The sequence below is a fragment of the Protopterus annectens genome, chromosome 7.part1, assembly GCF_019279795.1.
Source record: "Protopterus annectens isolate FY-2018-M chromosome 7.part1, PAN1.0, whole genome shotgun sequence".
Lineage (NCBI taxonomy): Eukaryota > Metazoa > Chordata > Ceratodontiformes > Protopteridae > Protopterus > Protopterus annectens.
Window position 1 is genome coordinate 462,790,864 of NC_056740.1, and position 24,780 is coordinate 462,815,643.

General features: G+C 41.3%; 1 protein-coding gene across 5 annotated transcripts in view; it reads right to left on the reverse strand.

The window, feature by feature from the left end:
- LOC122807829 (inter-alpha-trypsin inhibitor heavy chain H3-like) overlaps positions 1 to 24,780 on the reverse strand; it is a 1,807,468-nt gene that overhangs the window by 1,748,382 nt on the left and 34,306 nt on the right. For all 5 annotated transcript variants that reach the window (XM_044078927.1, XM_044078926.1, XM_044078925.1 and 2 more), the window contains exon 2: positions 11,366 to 11,392. In XM_044078927.1, coding sequence (XP_043934862.1) covers positions 11,366 to 11,392 — 27 coding nt within the window. The remainder of the gene's footprint in view (positions 1 to 11,365; positions 11,393 to 24,780) is intronic.

Genomic DNA, 24,780 nt, shown 5'->3' on the forward strand with positions numbered 1-24,780 from the left:
TTGAGATAGTTACCAAGGCTATAGATGAGTGAAAGATGGTCCACACAGCCTACCTAGAGCTTGCAAAAGCCTTTGACACCATTCCCCACTCAGGTATTATAGACAAGCTCACCAGACTGAACATAAACCCCTACCTCCCGAGATGGGTTGCCTACTGGCTCACTGACAGAACCCACATGGTAAGAGTTGTGGGAGCTAGGTCTGGCTCTAAACCGGTTACAAGTGGCGTTCCCCAGGGCTCAGTCCTAGGACCCCTCCTGTTCAGCATGTACTTCTCAGAGGTACAGGCAAGCACAGGAGGACTATGGCTGACCAAGTTCACAGATGACTGCAAACTAGGGGCTATAATTGACTCTCCGGCTGACAGAGACATCCTGCAAATGGGTCTCACTGAAACAGATGCCTGGTGTCAAAACCATGACCTCAAGTTAAATGCCAAAAAGTGCATAGTCATCCCCTTTGGAAAAAACAAAGTATCCAAAAACTACCACATAGGTGGTAGCCCCCTAAATACGGAAGAAGTAATAAGTGATCTAAGGACCCAAGTAGATAGTAACCTTTCTTTAATTCCTTAATTTGCCAAAGTGGTTAGAAAATCCTTCTATGTGGCCCACCTAATCACAAAAGGGTTTGCATCCAGATCGAAAGAGGTCATTGGGCCTCTCTATACATCACTCATCAGACCCTTCATAGAGTACAATGCCCCATTTGGGATGTACCTTACAAGACACCTGCAACAACTGGAAAGACCACAGAAGTACCTCACCAAGAGGATCACTGGCCTCAAGCAGATGCCCTATGCAGCTCGACTGCAGAAACTCCAGTTGTACTCGGTTGCATACCGCCTACTGAGAGGTGATTTCTGCCTGACATACAATGCCATGTCCAACCCAGAATTGATGGACATGCTCCACCTAAAGAAAACCATATCCCCTCGAGCCACATGCTCCAGGGATCTAAACCTCACCACAACAATAAATAGGATGTGCTGGAGGGATAGATTCTTGTCCCAGAGACTTCCCATGCTCTGGAATAAGATTCCAATCTACATTAGGCAGAGCTCCTCGCTAACCCTCTTCAAGAGAAACTTTGACGAGTGGATGGGAAACAGAACGTTTACCCCAGGGATCACTTCAATGGCACTGCTGGACAGAGGCACAGGGAACTAATCTAAGGGGGCGGCGAAAGCCAACACATTCCGGCTAGGCTTATAAATGCCTTCGGGCAGATAGCCTAGTACCTACCTATGAACCTATGAACATGCACTAAAGGAATATACAGAATGGATGGAAATACAATACAATATATTTATGGAAATTTTCATGTAGTATGGCAAGAAACTAAGCAGAAATATGGTAAGAATAAGGTCAATACATTGCTGAAACCATGTACTAGGCATGAAGTAAGTAAATATACAGATAACGTTGTGTGAACTTTGGAAGTTAATAAATAAATTAATGAACAGTAATAAGGGATTATGGGAATTGAGTTTAACATGAGTTAACTAGTATGGAATATGACGGAAAAAAATGTGTAGATAGTAAGAGGGAGCGCTAGAAGTGATATAGTTAAGTTAGGTTATCCCTGAATGTTTCTTGGGTATTAGTTTAGTGGATGAACATATCCAATTTGACAGGAAAAAAGATTTAAGCTGTTTCTTGAAGGCATTTTTGTCTTTAAGTAGTCTAAGGACTAAAGGGAGTGTGTTCTAATTTTTTGCAACTGAGTGACAATAGATTAATTTCCCAAAGGTTTTGTTTGGCTTACGAACTTCAGGAAAGTATCAATTAGTACTTCTTAGTGGGTGTTGAGGAGTATAAAGTGTTAGAGAATTTGCAAGGGATGGGCAGGATTTAGGATTGTTTAGTATATTGTGGGCTATAAGGAGTTCGGATTGAGTCAGTAAGTTGGAAATTTCAGGCCAGTGTAAAGCCTTTAATAAGAGGCAGTGATGGGATTTGTAAGGCTGATTTGCAGTAAATCTGGCTACTTTGTTATATGTGGCTTCTAGTTTGGATATTAGGTTAATCTGTAGATGGGTAAGAATAGCTGAAGCATAGAGTAGGGATGGTAGAAGCAGGGATTGGGCAAGAGATGGCCTGCACGCACAAGGAAGAAAGTGTTTGTGACGGTAAAGCAGACCTAGTTTTTGGTGTTTTTTTTTATTGAGCTATGAATGTGATGGTTGAATTTAAGTTCATCATCAATTATTGCTCCAAGGGGTTTTGTTTGGGTGTCAACAGAAATTTTAGTTCCATTAACGGATGTTACGGTAAAGTTCTGTTTTGCATGTTCCAGATTTTTAGGTAAGAAAAGTAGTAGCTTACTTTTGCTCGCATTTAGCAGGAGTTGGTTGGATTGTAGCCAGTTTTCAACTGAGTGGCGTGAGTTTTGTGTAAGGGATTGAAGGTTTTCTATGTTGTCAGCAGAGTTGATGATGGTCGAGTCATCAATATACTGAATAAGATTGGATTGGGGGCAGGATGAGAAAAGGTCATTGGTAAATACACTGAAGAGGAGAGGGCCCAATACTGATCCTTGTGGGACCCCTGTCCTAACTTCTAGAAAGGGGGAGTAGGAAGAGTTCCATCTAACTGCCTGGTATCTATTAGTGAGGCAATCAGAGAACCAGGAGGTGGTGGAGTTTGAGAAGCCTAGGTTGGAGAATTTATGGTGAAGTATGGTATGAGATACAGTGTTGAATGCTTTTGACAGGTCCAGAAACAGGGCTGATGTTATTTTGCTATTATCCCTCACTTGAGCAATGTTATTAGGAAAGGATACAAGAGCGGTAGCTGTGCTATGTGTGGGGCAGAAGCCATTTTGAGTTGGTGTGAGTAGGTCTTCTTGTAGCAGATGATTAAGTGCTTGCCTATGGCTACACTTTTCCAGTATTTTGGAGAGAGGAGACAGTATGGCAATTGGTCTGAAATTGGTTGGCTCAGTGGAGTTTCCTCCTTTATGAAGAGGTACTATAAAAAATGTCTTCCAAATTTCAGGGACTTTGCCTTCTTTTATGGATCTGTTAATCAGGATAGATATGGGGTAAGCTAGAGAAGTAGCTGCTTGTTTAAGGAATAATGGATGAAGGTTATCAGCTGAGGGTGAACCAGGTTTTAGTTTAGTTAAGAGCAACTTGATATAAGAGTTGGGAACAGGTGATAGTGAGAATGAGAGTGAGGGTAAAAGAGGTGAATCAGAGGTGGATGAAGATGTAGATGGATTGAAAGAGGTGCGGGTGGAGAAGTTAGTTGCAATTAAGTTTTCAATGGTTTCAATGAAGAACTTATTAAGAAGGGTTGCTATTTCCAGAGGAGTCCTGTCAGAATAAGGTGTGGGTGGGGTAGGAGTACCTGGTGAGAGATGTTTATTGATAGAGTTCCAGATTTTTTAGGATTACAGTAGGGATTAAGTAAGGATTGATAATAGTTCTTTTTATCAAGATTGATTTGTTTCTAGGTTCCTTGTAAGAGATAAGGTTGGAAGAGGTATTATTGCCTTTCCAAGTTTTCCAAGCTTTATCTCTGGTCTTCATGAGTGTAAGGGTAGTTTTAGTTAGCCATGGGGCATATCTAAATTTGATGTGAGTTTTCCTAGTGGGGGCAAGGGAGTTGAGGACGGACAGAAAGGTGTTGTTAAAGTGTAGGACTGCTTCATCGAGAGTGAGATTAGAGAGAAAGGACCAGTTTATAGTAGAGAGGAGGTGATTTAGTGAGTCAGGAGAATAGCTAGATAGATCACGGGGTCACCTTATATTGTTGTGCTTTACGCAGGTGTTCAGAGATTCTGTGAACTAGTAAAGGTAGGTGGTCACCTAATGTGTCTGGTAGAGTGGTTGGATTATGGTAATATTGGGGGTGATACTAGTATCCAGTCAGTAAGTGACCCAGTAGAGGAACATTTATGAAGGTGGGTAGGGGAAGAGGTGAGCTGTGTGAATCCATACAGGTTGAGAGAGGTAGAAGGTGATTCTTTATTGGTCTGCAGTCAGTCAATATTGACATCTCCTAGTACGATGGTTTCATAAGGGATAGTTTTAGATATCCAGGATAGAAAGTGTTCTAAAATGGGGACATTATTTCCAGGAGGGATATAAATTGATGCAATGGCAAGTTTTTTATGGTGGCTAAGTTTAAAGTCAGCTAAAATTAAAACTTAAACTACCATAATTATTAGCGCAGTGTTCATTTTAGGCCTCCATTGTCCCCTCATCGTTTCTCACTAATTTTATATTTGAAACTCTATTTCTTTTTCGACTGTAGAAATTGCTCATACCTTTAACTCACCTATTCCCATATGTCAAATATTACATTGCAGATTTTGTGTTTTAACTTTAAAAAGTGTGAGAGAAATCAATAAAAACAAATGGAGCAACTGACAGTAGAAAAAACAATTTACTATTAGCGCTTTCGGTAAAACCAATGCTTCACCTTCTTCAGATAAAAAATATTAAGTCAATTAAGAACATTTAAATAGTCTTCAACATAACAATTATTGATTAACAATTAACAAGGCATCCAATTAAGTTCAGCTGCTAAACAAACATAAAAGTTAAAGGTACAATCCACATACATACATTGTCCAAAGCCTAGTAGTAAAAAAACAGTAGTGAAAACCTTTTCAAAGGGCTTCAACTCACATATCAAAATGGCTTTTTACAATCAAATATGTGTAAAAATTAAAAAACAAAAGACATATATTAAAAATAAATATATGCAAAGTTATGTGTTCAGATTCACTCTAAAAAGAAGAGTAATGTGAGTACATTTGGTATAAAATAAGTAAAAAAATGAAAACAAAAAGGAAATTATTTAAACCTTTCAGCGTCTCAAAGATAATAATTTGAGTACACATTTAATTGATATTTGTTCGTTAAGACCAGGGGGTATATAGGCAGTTGTCCTAATCTGCCAATCTAGTTTTGCATATATTTATTTTTAATATATGTCTTTTGTTTTTTCATTTTTACACATATTTGATTGTAAAAAGCCATTTTGATACGTGAGTTGAAGCCCTTTGAAAAGGTTTTCAGTACTGTTTTTTACTACTAGGCTTTGGACAATGTATGTGGATTGTACATTTAACTTTTATGTTTGTTTAGCAGCTGAACTTAATTAATTGGATGCCTTGTTAATTGTTAATCAATAATTGTTATGTTGAAGACTATTTAAATGTTCTTAATTGACTTAATATTTTTTATCTGAAGAAGGTGAAGCATTGGTTTTACCGAAAGCGCTAATAGTAAATTGTTTTTTCTACTGTCATTTGCTCCGTTTGTTTTTATTGGTTTCTCTCACGCTTTTTAAAGTTCTAAGTTTGCTTTACTATTTGTTTTGTTTGAGATTTTGTGTTTTAACTATAGTGTTCTAGTCTATTTCCATTCAATACATAACATCTCAGAGAATTTTCTAGATGAATAATGATGCAATCTTTAATTGATTTTATGATCTGCCCACTGTTTCCCTTCACTACTTATTTCTTGGATTCCATTCTTTCCCTGTACAGCGTTGGACAAATAATGTACAGTTTGAATGATTTTTATTTTTATACAATTGTACTCATTGTTTTTGGTTTCATGTTCTTTATAAATGGTACTATATAACACCGGAGCTTTTTCTTCTGGTCCTCTGCTGAGAGGAGGCTAACATTAGCTCAGTCAGTCTTCCTGGTAAACATAAGCAAATAAATAAATGCCAGTTACCCTGAAGACTGACTGGGATCGACCTCTAACACTTGACAGCTGTAGGGGTACCCTCCTTTGGCCTACCCCAGCTATGTCTCTTCTTCTCAACTCACTCGACTCAACAATCAGCTGCATTCCTGAGCAGAAGTCTGGTTGCGTCTGTCATGATGATGCGATAACAACAGCCTCTGAGCCACAGAAATAAAAAAAAGAGAAAAAAGCAGGAGGACTATGAGGTGTTGTTATGGGCTTCACAGAGCCCCCCAGTCTAAGCCCTGAATGGAGGCAAGCTACATAGAAACAAACAGAATCATGCCTGTCCTAAAACATATGGTTTATTCCGGATGGTGAAGTCAGAACATCAGGATGCTGGGATAATGATGTCCTTCTATGGTAACCAAACAGATGGTTGCACATAGACAGAAGCATAAATTCCTGAACAACCTTGATGACGGATGCTCTGGCCACTCTTTATAAATGTTGGCAGGGCCCCTTCTATTGAGAACAAATCAGATCAAAACAATAGAGGTGCTGACAGTCAACAGGCATGGAGGAAAAAAGTATATGGACAAAAGCTATCCAGCAAGAAATTATGAACGGACAGGCAAACACCCAATATCCACACACACACACACACACACACACACACACACACACACACACACACACACACACACACACACACGCAATCTATTACACATGCAAACACACACACACACACACACACGGGCAATCTATTACACATGCAAACATACACATACACACACACACACACACACACACACACAAATACACATGGGCAATCTATATATACATACACCCACACACACATACACACACAGAGGAAATTTACAAATATACATGCACACACATGGGCAGTTTACAAATACACACAAGTGAGCATGCACATGCGCGCGAGTGCACACACACACACACACACACACACACACACACACACACACACACACACACACACACACACACACACACACACACACACACACACACACACACACACACACACACACACTCACAGTGCACAAATGTAGATGCAGGAGGCACTTATTTACAGGGGTGACTGACGTACCCCTTTTCAGCAGAAACCCAGTTATGTACAGCTGAAGTATTTTGCACCAGCTTCATTTCAGAACACAAATTTAGAAAAACTTAAGTTATACAGGTGCATTAACTGGGCTAACAGTGGAAGAATTATAATAAATAATGAATGATTGTTTCAATAAGTAAAAAGTAGAAGATAAACATTACAAAAGGAGAGGTGATAGAAACAATGTATATAAGGTCAAACGTGTAGTTATGAGGGACAAAGAGGTCAGGAAGGAAGAGGATTAATGGTGGGACTATCTTTTATACACAACAGGACTGGAAATAATTTAGAGAAGAATTTGGTATAGAAACAGAGGAAAGCAAAAGGAAGAGTATGGGAGAGCAGCTTGTGGGAAGTTAGAGCGTACATGTAGTGTATACGTTCTGTGAAATCATCGGTCGTACATGTAGTGTATACGTTCTGTGAAATCATCGGTCGTACATGTAGTGTATACGTTCTGTGAAATCATCGGTCGTACATGTAGTGTATACGTTCTGTGAAATCATCGGTCGTACATGTAGTGTATACGTTCTGTGAAATCATCGGTCGTACATGTAGTGTATACGTTCTGTGAAATCATCGGTCGTACATGTAGTGTATACGTTCTGTGAAATCATCGATCGCATGTAGTGTATACGTTCTGTGAAATCATCGGTCACATGTAGTGTATACGTTCTGTGAAATCATCGGTCGTACATGTAGTGTATACGTTCTGTGAAATCATCGGTCGTACATGTAGTGTATACGTTCTGTGAAATCATCGGTCGTACATGTAGTGTATACGTTCTGTGAAATCATCGGTCGTACATGTAGTGTATACGTTCTGTGAAATCATCGGTCGTACATGTAGTGTATACGTTCTGTGAAATCATCGGTCGTACATGTAGTGTATACGTTCTGTGAAATCATCGGTCGTACATGTAGTGTATACGTTCTGTGAAATCATCGGTCGTACATGTAGTGCATACGTTCTGTGAAATCATCGGTCGTACATGTAGTGTATACGTTCTGTGAAATCATCGGTCGTACATGTAGTGTATACGTTCTGTGAAATCATCGGTCACATGTAGTGTATACGTTCTGTGAAATCATCGGTCGTACATGTAGTGTATACGTTCTGTGAAATCATCGGTCGTACATGTAGTGTATACGTTCTGTGAAATCATCGGTCGTACATGTAGTGTATACGTTCTGTGAAATCATCGGTCGTACATGTAGTGTATACGTTCTGTGAAATCATCGGTCGTACATGTAGTGTATACGTTCTGTGAAATCATCGGTCATATGTAGTGTATACGTTCTGTGAAATCATCGGTCGTATATGTAGTGTATCGTTCTGTGAAATCATCGGTCGTACATGTAGTGTATACGTTCTGTGAAATCATCGGTCGTACATGTAGTGTATACGTTCTGTGAAATCATCGGTCGTACATGTAGTGTATATGTTTTGTGAAATCATCGGTGTACCACAGCTGAATTTTAGTTCTGGGAGAAATCTGTGCATTTACTTAGTAATTTGTTTATTTATGTATTTATTTGTTTGTTTGTTGTCAAAGCTAGTAGGTTTATAGCCATAACTGCCTCATTTCAGTGGTGACCCAAAAACATTGATAAGTAGCTCGCTCAGAATTGCACAGTTTGGAACATGAACCTTGTAAAATCAAACCCAAAATGACAAAGTAAAGCTCATTAACAGTTCATGGTTTTAAAGTGATAAATACCCATACCCATATAAACATCCAAACTAATTCTTCAAAATTAAATAAGGCACAGACAGATGTAATAATACTTCACATGAAAAGACAATTACCCAAAATGGGCAGTAAACTTGTAAAAACAAAAATGAACTACGAATAACAGTGTAAATCCGATAGCCTTTTAATGCTGTTCCACACACTAATGCTTTCACCATAAATCAGTGGTATCATCAGAGTGAATGGTAGCTGTTCCCAGCCTCCTTACATACACTTCTCAATCACTAATTATTCAATTAAGAATGAAGCACAATCATCTTAAAGCTAAACATTATACAAAAAAAATACATAAAATACAATGCAAATACAACCCACAAATGCAAACCTTATAATAAACATAAAAAAGACTCAAATATTTTAAGTATTTCCGCCTAATATAAATACATTAAAATGAATCACAACAATATAAATAAAGGCCACTTATCTAAATTTTAATGGCTCGATGTTTCAAAACTGGCCCTATATAAATAAAATCATTCAACCCAGGTGGTGTTACATCCAAAATGACCTGCCACTTATACTCCAAACGTTGCACTTTTAATTTTTAATCACCACCCCTTTCGTTATGCAGCACCCTATCAATTACAAAAAAAAAAAATCTCTTAAAATTAGTACATACAGTACTCTGCGTATATAGAGCATTATTGGGGTCTTGGTTTCTAATGGCCCTAAGATGTTCAACTATCTGGTCTCTCAGCCTACGGATAGTTTTACCTACGTAAAATGCACTGCAGCTGGTACGTGTAGCTAAATACACCACCCTCTGAGTGTTGCAATTAATCATACCTGGACATGAAATAGTCCTGTTATAACTCGGGACACTTACATAAGGTCCATCATTGATGAATCTGCAAGACTTACAAGTCCCACATTTGTTCACTTTGGAAAGAATATATCCAGGCCTGTGTCCTTCTAAGAACCCCGGATATTTCTCCCCCTTGAGGAAACTACTTTAGGGAGACTGCTTAAAACACATTTCAATTCAGTATCAAAACATAGATACCACGCTGTATGTATGGAATCCACTATCCCATGTATTTGATTGTTATATTTAAGGACCAATGCCCTTGAATCTAAAAAACTGTGGTTGTTAACTATTCTCTCAAATTCTATGTTCTTCCTGTTAAGTATAGATGAGAAAGTAGTATATTTCTTACTTAATACCTCATTACGTATTTTAGTCAACATTTTCAAGGGATAACCTCTATCAAGAAACATCCCTATCAATGTAAATAACTCTTGTTTCAAAACTTGGTTGTTGCTAATAAGCCTTGGCAGCCTAACTATTTGACCCTTTACAATACCCCTACGTTGATGTGGGGGAAGACAACTATTAGAATGGAGCAATGAATTGCTATACGTTTCCTTCCTAAATATATTGCTCTCAAGCCCTTCAGAAGTTTTTGTTAACCTAATGTCCAAAAATTGAATTGTTTCACTGTCCCACTTGCTGGTAAATTTAAAGAAAGGTGTTGCAGTATTAAGGTATTCTACAAATAACCTAGCTTCTTCATGGTTACCCCTCCAAAGTACCAGGACATCATTCAAAAATCGATTATAAAGGACAATTTTGTTTTTAAATGATGAATTCAAAACAAATTCTTCCTCCCATTGGAGCAAAACCAAGTTGGCAAAACTAGGGGCACATTTTACCCCCATAGACACACCTGAAACTTGATGAAAAATTTCCCCTTCAAAGGACAAAAAATAATTTTTAAGTATCATATCCATTAATGATACTAATAAATTACAATATTTTAGATTTGAGGGCATTGGCCCTTAAATTTAACAATCAAATACATGGGATAGTGGATTCCATATGAACAGCGTGGGATCTATGTTTTGATACTGAATTGAAACGTGTTTTAGGCAGTCTCCCTAAAGTAGCTTTCTCAAGGGGGAGAAATGTCAAGGGGTTCTTAGAAAGACATAGTCCTGTTATAACTTGGGATACTTACATAAGGTCCATCACTGATGAATCTGCAAGACTTACAAGTCCCACATTTGTTCATTTTGGAAACAGTATATCTGGGCCTATTTCATGTCCAGGTAGGGTTAATTGCAACACTCAGAGGGTGGTGTATTTAGCTACATGTACCAGCTGTAGTGCATTTTACATAGGTAAAACTATCCATAGGCTGAGAGACCAGATAGTTGAACATCTTAGGGCCATTAGAAATCAAGACCCCCCATAATGCTCTATATACGCACAGTATTGTACGTACTCATTTTAAGAGTTTTTTTATTTTTGTAATTGATAGGGTGTTACATAATGAAAGGGGTGGTGATGAAAAATTAAAAATGGAACTTTTGGAGTATAAGTGGCAGGTCATTTTGGATGTAACAACACCACCTGGGTTGAATGATTTTATTTCTATAGGGCCAGTTTTGAAACATTGAGCCACTAAAATTTAAATAAGTGGCCTTTATTTATATTGTTGTGATTCATTTTGATGTATTTATATTAGGTGGAAATACTTAAAATATTTGAGTCTTTTTTATGTTTATTATAAGATTTGCATTTGTGGGTTGTATTTGCATTGTATTTTATGTATTTTTTTGTATAATGTTTAGCTTTACGATGATTCATTCTTAATTGAATAATTAGTGATTGAGAAGTGTATGTAAGGAGGCTGGGAACAGCTACCATTCACTCTGATGATACCATCGATTTAAGGTGAAAGCACTTAGTGTGTGGAGCAGCATTAAAAGGCTCTCGGATTTACACTGTTGTTTATGGTTCATTTTTGTTTTTACAAGATGTAATAATACTTTGAAAACAAAATCTAGCAAATGATCATGTAATTCATTTGGGTTACTTACCTTTAGAAGTCTCTTTTCTGCTGCATCCTAAAAACAGAAGAGAAAAATAAATGCTAGTTATGATGTCACATTCCAAATAATGCCTACAATGCATGATGGCCTTAGCAGATGACAAGATTATTACACAATTTTCATTACAATACACAGCTAACATTGATGATAACTTCTGTCAGCTGTCCCAGACCTGACATAAGACACAGACCTTAAGAATTGATGTCTGACTTTATACAAACCAGCTCTGCTTACTCTCAGGCATATCAGCAGCTGAAAACTATTTTATTGCATTATTTTTGCTTTTTATGTAAGTGTAGTTTCTTTGGTACATTCACATGCTTGCTTAGTCACAGTAACAGACTGCAGCTTTACTTGCAGATGAAGCAACATATTTTTAAAGACCTCATTCCAACATCAGCTCATGGCAGTAACAGAAAACATAAGAAACTATTTATTTGTCTCATGCTGTGAATGTGTCGAACTTTGAAAATGAACTGATATGTGTGAATCGTGTCAGACTGATAAAGTACCGCTGCTCAGTATGCAAACAAATGGCTGCATCACTTTTTAGCGTTGTCCATCCTCTGTGCCACCTGAATATGGACTCAGAACCAAATGAGTGGGAAGATACAGAATCCTGAAGTGTGTGTGAGCTACATCACTTAGACACACATCAGTGCTATGTAAAATCAAATGGGCCCACATTTAGAAAAAAATAGTCATGTCTTTACAAAATACTCACTAAACACAGTAAGGCTGGATCATAGGAAGTTACTAGGCTATTGGATCTGAGGTCCTTACAAGCCTAGCTAAGAATTTAGCCCATGTTCCAACAAGTCAGCACCCTATGCCACTGTCCAGCAGGGACACAGGTGGAATCCCAGGGGTGTATTTTCTGTTTCCCATCCAGTTATCCAGGTTGCTCTTAAAAAAGGTTAATGAGGTACTCTGCTTGATGTGCAGAGGGAGTCTATTCTACAAAAGGGGGTGTCTCTGGGACACAAATGTGTCCTGTCAACAAGTCCTATTGATGGCACAGACCAGGCTGAGGTCGCTTGTGCGGGTTACTTCAGTGGAGCTTGCCTTGTGGATATGCAGCAGCCCTGTCAAGGCAGAGCCTGAGATTGCTTTGTATGCCAGACAGAGGTCACCGCTGAAGAGTCTGTATGAGACTGAGTAGTGGGACAGGGCTTTCAGCCTATCTGTGTAAGGTAGATGTTTGATGCCTTGGATTCTCCTGGTGATGAACCTCTGTCGTCTCTCCAGCTGCTGCATGTGCTTTGTGAGGTACATGCTGAAAGGGGCACTGTGCACAGTAATGGGTATTTTAAGGGAAGAATACAGGGATGTTATGACCACCTTGTCCCTAGATGAGATACCTTTATAATGAGGTGAGCATGTAGAAAGTTTTCCTAACAATGGAGGCAATATGGTGGTCAAAAGTCAGTTTGCTATCAAACTGGGTGCCCAACTCCCTCGCCACTGATTGCATGCTTAGGGCCTTATTATTAAAGTGATAATTTGTGGGGACCTTACTCTCCCCAAAGGGGATGATGATGCATTTTTTGCCATTCAGTTTGAGGCCATGTTTCTGGCACCAGCTATTTGTTTGGGTGAGACCCTCTTGGAAGATGTCTACATCACTAATGGAATTGGATGACAGCACCCATGTTGCAGTCATCTGCAAACTTGGTCAGCCATAGCCCACTGGTTTTGGCCTGCACCTAAGAATAGTATAGCCTAAACAACAGAGGCCCTAAGACTGATCCCTGGGGTACACTGCTCATTATGGGTCTACTGCTTGAGGTGGCTTCCCCTATTTTGACTAGATGGGTTCTGTCACTGAGCCAGTGTGCTACCCATCTGGTAACATATGGATTGATGCCCAGTTGAGAAAGTTTGTCTGTTATACCAGAATGGAGAATAGTATCAAAGGCTTTGGCCAGGTGAAGGTAGGCGGTGTGCACTGTCTTCCCCTCGTCCATGGCTTTGGTGACTGTCTCAAAGAAGTCGACTAAATTTAACAGGCATGACCTCCCCTTGACGAAATCAAACTGTGTGGGATTGAGTGTTTGGAGGTTGCCAATGTCCTTGTTAATGAGGTCCATGATAATCTGCTCCATGGCCCTGCATATCAGGCTAGTTAGGCTGATGGGGCTGTAATTTCCCGGATTGGTGGACGGTCCACCTTTGTGTAAAGGGATGACAGTGGCTGTTCTCCACTCAGCTGGGATGAAGCCGGTACTCATGCTTTGATTGAATAGGGTGCCTAATGGTGCTGTAAGTTCCTGCCTGAGTTCATGTAGGATGCAGCCTGGGTTGTTATCGGGTCCATGGAGGCTGTATTTTCTGCCTTTGACAGGGCAGTGATGACTTGCTCTCTACAGATAAGGGGAGGGCACGTACTGGGGTATGTCCTGATTTACTGATGGGGGACAGAGGGGTGAGGTTTTCACTGAACCTGTCTGCCACCAGGTTGGATATATCTACGGAGTTTCTGTATGTGGTGTCCTTGACCACCAGTTCTGAGCAGATGTGGGTGCTTCCTTTGAGATTGCGGACATATGTGAAGAAGGCCTTATGATTGTCTTTAGTAGATGTGACCATCTGACCTAAGTTTGTTTTGGAGGATTTCACTAGTGCTCTTATTTGCTTGCTCAGGCTAAGAAGAGATTGTTTCCAATTAGGCAGCTGCTCTTTCTTGGCCCTGGACAGCAGTTTTTCCTATTATTATAGAGCTTTTTATAGAAGATGTCCACCACACAGGTTTACTCTTCCTTGAGGAGGAGGATTTCGTCCTGTCAGGTATTCCTGAGTCTTTGCAGCTATATACATTTTCATATAGTACTCTGGTGTAGGTTTGGACATATGTGCCAGTTTCTATGGAGGGGGAGGGGCTGTGAAGCTGTTTATACATTCCCTCAGGAGGTTGTAATCAGCTTTGGAGAAGTTTTTTGTTTGACCCTAGCTGGTGTGGGGTTGGGGGAGATGGGGATTTCGAAAGTGACTTCTTTGTGGTCGGATCCTACCAGGGATGATGACACTGTAGGGATGCTGCAGTGGTTACTCATGTTGGTTAATACCAAGTCCAAGGTATTTTCACCTCTTGTGAGGTTGTTGACCAACTGGTAAAAGGCGTTTGCTTTGACAAAATCAAGAAATCTCTCGGCATTTGTGTTTTGGCATGAGTATTTCTTCCAATCTATGGCTGGATAGTTAAAGTTGGCCAGGATCAGGGTAAAGGGTAGAATCTTGATAGATTCAAAGAGATCCAGATAGGTGGAGTGAGCATCTTGAGTTAAAGTTGGAGGCCTACAGCTAGCTATGATTTGAATAGGGGTCTTCTTAATTGTTAACTACATCTGGAGTGTCTCCTGTGTGTCATACTGTTTGACCAGCCTGGAGGTGTGTGTGTCTTTTATATATATATATATATATATATATATATATATATATATATATATATATATATATATATTGCAACTCCACCTCCTTTTGCTTTGCTGCCCATGATAAGATGATTAACCTGGTATGACTGGGGTGCTCTCAAAGGCTTTTAACCAGGTTTCTGTGACTGCACATATGTCACCATTTTCCCGGGTTAAGAATGCCTGTAATGAGTACAGTTTCACGCTTAGACTTCTAACGTTTATCAGCATGACCTTTAATTTACGTTTTGATGAAATTTTCATGTTGGTAGTTTTGACATCATGCCATTTCCTAAAAAAAGACACTATGGGGGAGGCAATAGCCTTTGCCAGGAGCCTGAATCCCAAGGGAGACAGATGCAGGCCATCTCTGGCAAAGCATCGTTGTTTGTCAGTCATGTCATCCCAGTCTGTCAGGGATCCCCTTGGAATGACACCAGAACTAAGGCAGTTGTTAAAGTCAATCATTTTCTGTTTGTATTTAGGCATCATTCTGGGTGATGGTAGGATGCTGCTTAAGGGTATGGACATACCTGCCTGGGACACATATTCAGTGAGTTCAATCATGTCTCTTTTCATATAGTCCAGGGAGGTACGTCTCAAGTCATTCACACCAACATGGACTATGACAGAGTCATAACAGTACCTGTTGAGAGACTTGAGTACATGGCTGATATCCCAGATTCTGACACCCGACAAACAACTAACCGTGACCTTCTCCTTATCCAGCCTGGTGAGGGGCACATCTATGTGTCTCACAGTGAAGTCTCCTTTGACTAATATGTTGGGTTTATGTTTAGGCCTTAGTGGCTGTGAGACACTGGTGTGTGGATTATGTGTATTGTGTGGTGTGGTGAGCAATGGAGTTTGCATGTGTTTATTCTTTGGAGGTGTCTTTTATTTGAGCATGGTTTTGTTGAGAACCTCTGGATATGTGGGAGGGGTGTTGTGTAGGTGTGGGTGGTGTTTGAGGTGTGGTGTTCGTGTTGTCAGCCTTCTCAGTGCCAGATATACTGGCTTGTGGGGGAGACAGCAATGACACTAGGTGCTTGATGTATTTGCATCTCTCACTTGGAGGGAAGCCTTCTAGCTTAGTTTTTTTTTCCCTATAACTAGCCAGTTTTCTAGTTTCAGCACTCAAATCTGTTTCTTTGATCTCAGCACTTGTTCAGAAAAAAATAAATAAATAAAAAATAATTTAATCTGCTTTTACTGTACTTGTGTTTCTACCTACTTTTTTTTACTTTTGCATCATCTTAAAAGTACTCAATTGTATTTATTACTGCTTGGTGTAACTCATTCTAAGTCTTCTGGTTTAAACACTTGGGCTTCGGACCAGTTGTTTTGCACTGAGAGGGTTTGTGGTCTGCACTGTAGTGGCAGAACAGGTAGCTTACATCCTTCTAGGTTGGGAACTGCTGATTGAGGGCTCAGTGTCTGTTATTCTAAAAGTGTATTAATTCTGGTTTAAGCACTTAGGCTTTCAGGCCAGTTATTTTACATTAAGAGGGTTCGTGGTCTGCACTCTTGTGGGAGGAGAGGCTGGACTCTGCCCTTCTGAGCTGGGAATTTCTGATTGAAGGCTTATAGTGCATGCATATCTGAACTGCTTCTTACTGAAGTTGGTGCGCCTTGTTTGCTGTGGCATAGACTGGATTCGGGCCTGCTGGATCTAGCTTTGTTTGTGTAACTTGAGCACTAATCCAGGCATTCTCTAAAGTATTCAATTGTATTTATTACTGCTTGATAGTAACTTGATTAAAGTTTAGTTGTCATTCTAAGTCTTTTGGATTAAGCACTTGGGCTTCAGACCAGTTGTTTTACATTAGGAAGGTTTGTGGCATGCACTGTGGTGGCAGGACAGGTAGCTTTCATCCTTCTAAGTTGGGAACTGCTGATTGAGAGCCCAGTGTCTGTTATTCTTAAAGTGTATTAGTTCTGGTTTAGGCACTTGGGCTTCAGGCCAGTTATTTTACATTAAGAAGGTTTGTGGTCTGCACTCTTGTGGGAGAAGAGGCTGGACTCTGCCCTTCTGAGCTGGGAATTTCTGGTTAAAGGTTTATAGTGCCTGAATATTTGAACTGTATCTTACTGAAATTGGTACACCTTGTTTGCTGTAGCATAGACTAGATCCAGGCCTGCTGAATATAGCTTTGTTTATATGCTTGTTGTTTGTTTGCTTGTTATTTCCCTGGAACGCTAATTCCACCTAATGCGCGGCTTCTCAGTGCTTCTGTGGCTCACTAGTGATATCTGCATTGCTTACTGTACTTATTTCCTTGTTTCACTTGAAAGAAAGTTAGTTTGTCGTTTTTGCATTTAAGTTACCTGTAACACATTGCACTTAAGTTACCTGGCACTTGCTCACTAAAGCAATTATATAAGTCAGCACTAAAAATTAAAAGCACTACACCCTCACTCCCCACTGGCCCTGGTTTTTAATTATTAAGGAATTCCCAATATTATTCTAGCATGTCCAAAGGTCAGTTGTCAATCTCCTCTCCGGTCCAGCTGGTGAATCTGGGAATCTTGAGGCAATGTTACAACTGCCTCATGTACACAGACAACCCTCTCCTCCTCCCAACAAATTCCAACACATGTGAGAGATGCAACCATATAGCCAAACTGGAGGCTAAGCTCTCTCAACTCAGTACTGGCATAACCAGTCAGGAGGAGAAGGAAACCATACTCACTACAATTCCAGTCTCACATAGACCTACCACGACAGCAAACCAAACACATAATCACACAAAAACATACTGGAGGCTCTAAATAAAGATCTGCCGAAGCAGCAGAGACCTCCAAAGCAGACACCCAAGCAGCCGCTACCCCAAAACAAAACACGTGCAACACATATCTCACAAAGCCAGTGTGCCAAACAGTCACAGCCCTTAAGACTAAACAACACACCTGATACACTTGTAATAGGTGACTCTATCGTCAGGCACACTGACGCCCCGCTCACCAGGCTGAACAAGGAGAGGGTCATGGTGAGCAGCCTGTTGGGTGCTAGGATCCGCCACATAACACAAGCACTCAGGTCACTCCAAGGCAAGTACAAATATGACTCAGTCATTGTCCATGCTGGTGTGAATGACCTGAGACGTACCTCCCTGGACTACATGAAAAGAGACATGTAGCCCAGGCCGGTATGACCCTGACCTTGAGTAGCATCTTACCCTCACCAAGAATGATGCCACAATATGAAGACAAGATGATCAATTTCAACAATTGGCTTAAGTACTGGTGTCATTCAAAGGGGGTCCAATGCCTGTCAGCTTGGGATGATATGCTCGACAAGCCACGATGCTTCGCTAGGGACGGCTTGCACCTGTCACCCCTGGGCTTTCGGATATTGGCAAAGGCTCTTGCTACCCCGTAGTGCCTTTTTTAGGCAAGGCTCAAAAGACAAACCCACCTCCATAGGTATCACAAGGGATAAGAAACTAAGAGTAATGCTACTCAACGCCAGAAGTCTAAACCTCAAGATGCACGCACTCGAAACTCTCCTTAGCATGGAGAACATCGATATCTGTGCAGTAACAGAAACCTGGTTCAGGGCTCCCGAGAGCACCCAGCACTACCAGGTTATACCTCATACCATGCTTTTCAGCCCCAAAACTTGGACCGAACCACAAAAGGAGGGGAGTATCGATATTCATCAAAGATACCCACACCTCCAGGTTGGTGGCAAAGCACGAAGCATCAGAGACTATCCATGTGCAACTAACAGTGGGTAAAACTGCCTTCCAGTTTATAGCCTGCTACAGACCACCCTCCCAAACCCAGGAACCCCACTCGGCCTTCCTGAGAACACTGGAAAATATGAAGGTCTCTCCAAACACCATTATATTGGGCGACTTCAACTACCCAAACATAGACTGGGAGCATTACTCTAGCTCCAACACCCTAGCCCAAAGGTTCCTAGAATTTATAAACTCAAATGCTATGGAACAACTTGTTACCACTCCCACAAGAGGGGAAAACATACTGGACCTGATCATCACCAACATGGGGACTCTATGCTCCAGACCAGAAGTGTATCCCTCACTGGTAAGATCAGACCATAAACTAATCTCACTGGATATTCACATCCCGACCCCACCCCCTGCCCAGAAAACCACAGTGAAAAACTTCTCTAAAGCAAATTTTACACTCCTCAAAACTGAAGTGGAATCATTCAAAGCCCCCGGGCCTGTGGAAAATACAGCCCAGACTGCAGAATCCTTTATAAACGCATTCTATGAACACCTTCAGGAATGCATGGATCATGCGATCCCAAATAAAACCAAAACCCAATCCTCCAAAGGCAGACGTCCTGTCTGGTGGACCCCAGCCATAAACAAACTATACAATAGAAGGAGGAAGCTACTAAATGATAAAGCAAAATCCCAAAAAGGGAAGGCATCACTGATCAGTATTAGCAAAATCTACGGGCACACATAAAATTGTCTAAGGCCAGCTTCGAGAGAAAAATTGCACAGGACACTAAGGATAATCACAAGGCTTTCTTTAGTTATGTTAGGAACCTGGGTGGTAATTCCCAGATATGCTCAGAATTAGTCCAAAATGACAAAAATACACCGAACCCACAGACATTGCCAACATCCTAGCTGACAGGTTCAGCGCAAACTTCTCCCCTCCCACCAAAAGGGCAAATATCTATCCCAGCAGAGTGCTGCCCCTGACATCTCAGATGCTCAGGTAAGAGCCGCCCTCTCCAAAGCAAAAGCACAGCATCAATGGGACCAGATGGTGTCCCGGCTGCGCCCTACATGAACTCAAAGAAGAGCTAAACCCAAACATAAAACTACTGTTCAATCTCAGCCTTACTACAGGATATGTGCCCAAAGAGTGGCGTACAGCAACAGTGGTCCCTCTCCATAAAGGTGGTGCCTCAACGGATCCTGGAAACTATCGCCCCATAAGCCTGACTAGCTTGGTCTGCAAAGCTATGGAAAGGATCATCATGGACCTCATAAATAAAGATATTGGGGACCTACAAACACTGGATCCTACCCAGTTCGGCTTTGTTAAGGGCAGATCCTGCCTCTTAAACCTGGTTGATTTCTTTGAAACAGTCACCAAGGCCATTGACGAGGGAAGGTGGTCCACACAGCCTACCTGGACCTCGCAAAAGCCTTCGATACAATACCCCACTCGGGCATTATAGATAAGCTCACCAGCTTAAATATAAACCCCTATGTCACTAGATGGATTGCAAACTGGCTCAAGGACAGAACCCACATGGTTAGAATTGCTGGAGCCATGTCAGACTCCAAACCAGTTACAAGTGGTGTCCCACAAGGCTCAGTCCTGGGACCTCTCTTGTTCGGTATATATTTCTCGGAGGTACAGGCCAACACGGAAGGACTGTGGCTGACCAAGTTCACAGATGACTGCAAACTGGGTGCCATAATCGACTCTCCAGCCGATACAAGCATCCTCCAAAAGGGCCTCATAGAAACAGACAACTGGTGCCAGAGCCATGGCCTCAAGCTAAATGCCAAAAGTGTATAGTCATCCCTTTGGCAAAACAAAGTGCCCACAAATTACCACATAGGTGGAAATCCATTAAGTACAGAAGAAGTAATTAGGGACCTGGGGACCCAAGTTGATAGCAATCTCTCATTTGACAACCACGTGGCCAAAGTGGTTAGAAAAACATTTTATATAGCCCACCTAATCATGAAGGGATTCACATCTAGATCAGGGAGGTCATCGTGCCTCTTTACTCATCCCTCATCAGGCCCATAATTGAGTACAATGCCCCTTTGGGATGTACCTTACCAGACACCTGCAGCAACTGGAAAGACCCCAAAAGTACCTCACCAAGAGGATCAAAGGGCTCAAACAGATGCCATATGCTGCCCGGTTAAAGAAACTCCAGCTCTACTCAGTGGCATACCGCCTGTTCAGAGGAGATCTGTGCCTGACGATAAAGCCATGTCCAACCCGGAATTAATGGACATGCTGCACCTCAGAAAATCCAAATCCCATCGAGCTACGCTCGAGAGACTTGAACCTCAGCACTGAAATAAATAGGACATGCTGGAGGGACAGATTCATAACCCAGAGGCTCCCTTCACTCTGGAATAAAATCCCAGTCCAGATTAGGCAGAGTCCCTCATTGACTCTCTTCAAGAGGAATCTTGATGAGTGGATGGGAGATCGTAGGTTTACCCCGGGTATCACTTCTGTGTCACTGTTAGATAGAGGCACAGTATACTAACCTCGAAAAAGGGCATAGCAAAATAAATTTAAAATGGGTGGCGAAAGCCAAACACATTCTGGCTAGGCTTATAAATGCCCTAGGGCAGATAGCCTAGTATGAACCTATGAACCTATGAACCTATGAACAAATTGTGTTCCTAGGTGGTAGTAGTAGATGGTTATGAGGCAGTTGCTACACTGTCTCAGGATGCCCATATCGACCAGACTGGCAGGAGAACATGTAGGAAATTGTCCTTCCATATTTGTCAGAAACTAAATGGATAAAAAAAAAAAACAGGGTGGTATTGATAGTGAGGTTTAAGGTAAGGAGGGTAGTTTCATGGGCTGCAAACAAGCACAGCTCAGGAGTGAGATTTGGAGACAGCAGCTGCATTCAAAGCAAAGCTATTCATACAGGTTGAGAAAATCATGTAAATGAGGGAATACTCAGCCGTAAATGAGGAATGGGTTAAAAAATGTATGCCTTTCTTACGAAAATGAGGCATGCCTCTCAACTGTACAGTTTTTCACAGAATGTCTAGCTTTTTACCTCATATTTTTGGCCTATTCCTCATAAAATTTGTGGTTTTCTGGCAAATCACTGAGGAGTGAAATTACTAAATAATGACATGGAAATGGGTTTCAGGCTTGATACCTTTCAGAAAATGCATGCTTGCACAATTCCTGTTACTCTAGCAACTTTCAAAGTTTATGAGAGCAATATTTAAAATCTGTCCCTGTTGTGGGGCCTTTGTTCCCCCATTATTTTTGGCTTTGTCCAGATTTCTTTCTTTAGGCGTTGAGCGGTATGAACTGAGGTACTTTTCCTCCCTTCGTTTAATTCATAGTTGCTTTTTGATGCATAACTGCACCTGCAAAGATGAGTTATAAACAGCAAATCTGCACCCCTTTTACCCACTTTGCATCCATGACGACGCTGAGCTCTGCTTTTCCCTCTGTGAGGTGCTTATTTTGATCGTGCTGAGACATGGTGTGGTGAGCGGTGCTCAAAAGCTGAAGAGAATATGGTACAGGCAAAGAGTAACTCACTGAAACTTTAAGTAGGATTTATTAGAGTACTTTAGAGTGGGAAGGGAACATAATAAGAACTTTGGGGAGTTAGTATTACCCGTAAAAAGGAACTGCAGGAATGGATGGCATTCCTATACCTGAAGATACCAAGGTATGTATAGACATCACTAGACTTGCCAAGGAGATTTATTGGAGACAAACTGGAGGCATGATAGGTATTTCACATACCGTATTTATGACTCAAGCTTACTAAAGGAGTTCCTTAATGTACTGTTACCATATGTTTGTATGTTTATTTATTTAGTTGGTTATTTACCAGGGTGCTGCACTGATCCATACTAACCAATTTCGGACTCAACCTGGGAAAATACAAAGCATTTTACAAACAAAAAGGCAGAAATGTAAGCAATAACAACATAGTTTGGACTAGTTACATAGAAAAAATTGTATATTATACTAAACAGGGGGCAAAGTATAACATACAATATTTACATTAGTTTCTGACACTAGTCAAGCTTTGGAAATTCTATGACAGGAGAAAATAAATGAAAAAGATATAGGGATACTCTGTTAAACTACGTGTCCGGTGAGGGATACTATGTTAGACGACATCTCCTGTGAGGGATACTCTGTTAGATGACATGTCCTGTGAGGGATACTCTGTTAGATGACATGTCCTGTGAGGGATACTCTGTTAGATGACGTGTCCTGTGAGGGATACTCTGTTAGATAGCATGTCGTTTGAGGGATACTCTGTTAGATAACGTGTCCTGTGAGGGATACTCTGTTAGATGACATGTCCTGTGAGGGTGCTCTGTTAGATGACGTGAGGGATACTCTGTTAGACAATGTGCCCTGAGAGGGATACTTTGTTAGATGACGTGACCTGGGAGGGATAGTCTGTTAGATGACATGTCCTGTGAGGGATACTCTGTTAGAGGACGAGTTCTGAGAGGGATCCTCTGTTAGATGACGTGTCCTGAGAGGGATACTCTGTTAGATAATGTGTCCTGAGAGCGATAGTCTGTTAGATGACATGTCCTGTGAGGGATACCCTGTTAGATGACGTGTCCAGTGAGGGATACTCTGTTAGATAACGTGTCATGTGAGGGATACTCTGTTAGATAACGTGTCCTGTGAGGGATACTCTGTCACACGACGTGTCCTCAGAGGGATACTCTGTTAGATGACGTGTCCTGTGAGGGATATTCGGTTAGACGACGTGTCCTGAGAGGGATACTCTGTTAGATGACGTGTCCTGTGAGGGATACTCTGTTAGATGACGTGTCCTGTGTGGGATAATCTGTTAGATGACATGTCCTGGGATGGATACTCTGTTAGATGACATGTCCTGTGAGGGATACTCTGTTAGACTATGAGTTCTGAGAGGGATACTCTGTTAGATGACGTGTCCTGAGAGGGATACTCCGTTAGATAATGTGTCCTGTGAGCGACAGTCTGTTAGATGACGTGTCCTGTGAGGGATACTCTGTTAGATGGCATGTCCTGTGAGGGATACTCTGTTAGACTACGAGTTCTGAGAGGGATACTCTGTTAGATAACGTGTCATGTGAGGGATACTCTGTTAGATAACGTGTCCTGTGAGGGATACTCTGTTAGATGACGTGTCCTCAGAGGGATACTCTGTTAGATGATGTGTCCGGTGAGGGATACTCTGTTAGATGACGTGTCCTGTGAGGGATAGTCTGTTAGATGACATGTCCTGTGAGGGATACTCTGTTAGACAATGTGTTCTGAGAGGGATACTCTGTTAGATGACGTGTCCTGGGAGGGATAGTCTGTTAGATGACATGCCCTGTGAGGGATACTCTGTTAGATAATGTGTCCTGTGAGGGATACTCTGTTAGATGACATGTCCTGTGAGGGATGCTCTGTTAGATGACGTGAGGGATACTCTGTTAGACAATGTGCCCTGAGAGGGATACTTTGTTAGATGACGTGACCTGGGAGGGATAGTCTGTTAGATGACATGTCCTGTGAGGGATACTCTGTTAGAGGACGAGTTCTGAGAGGGATCCTCTGTTAGATGATGTGTCCTGAGAGGGATACTCTGTTAGATAATGTGTCCTGAGAGCGATAGTCTGTTAGATGACATGTCCTGTGAGGGATACCCTGTTAGATGACGTGTTCAGTGAGGGATACTCTGTTAGATAATGTGTCATGTGAGGGATACTCTGTTAGATAACGTGTCCTGTGAGGGATACTCTGTCACACGACGTGTCCTCAGAGGGATACTCTGTTAGATGACGTGTCCTGTGAGGGATATTCGGTTAGACGACGTGTCCTGAGAGGGATACTCTGTTAGATGACGTGTCCTGTGAGGGATACTCTGTTAGATGACGTGTCCTGTGTGGGATAATCTGTTAGATGACATGTCCTGGGATGGATACTCTGTTAGATGTCATGTCCTGTGAGGGATACTCTGTTAGACTACGAGTTCTGAGAGGGATACTCTGTTAGATGACGTGTCCTGAGAGGGATACTCCGTCAGATAATGTGTCCTGTGAGCGACAGTCTGTTAGATGACGTGTCCTGTGAGGGATACTCTGTTAGATGACATGTCCTGTGAGGGATACTCTGTTAGACTACGAGTTCTGAGAGGGATACTCTGTTAGATAACGTGTCATGTGAGGGATACTCTGTTAGATAACGTGTCCTGTGAGGGATACTCTGTTAGATGACGTGTCCTGTGAGGGATAGTCTGTTAGATGACATGCCCTGTGAGGG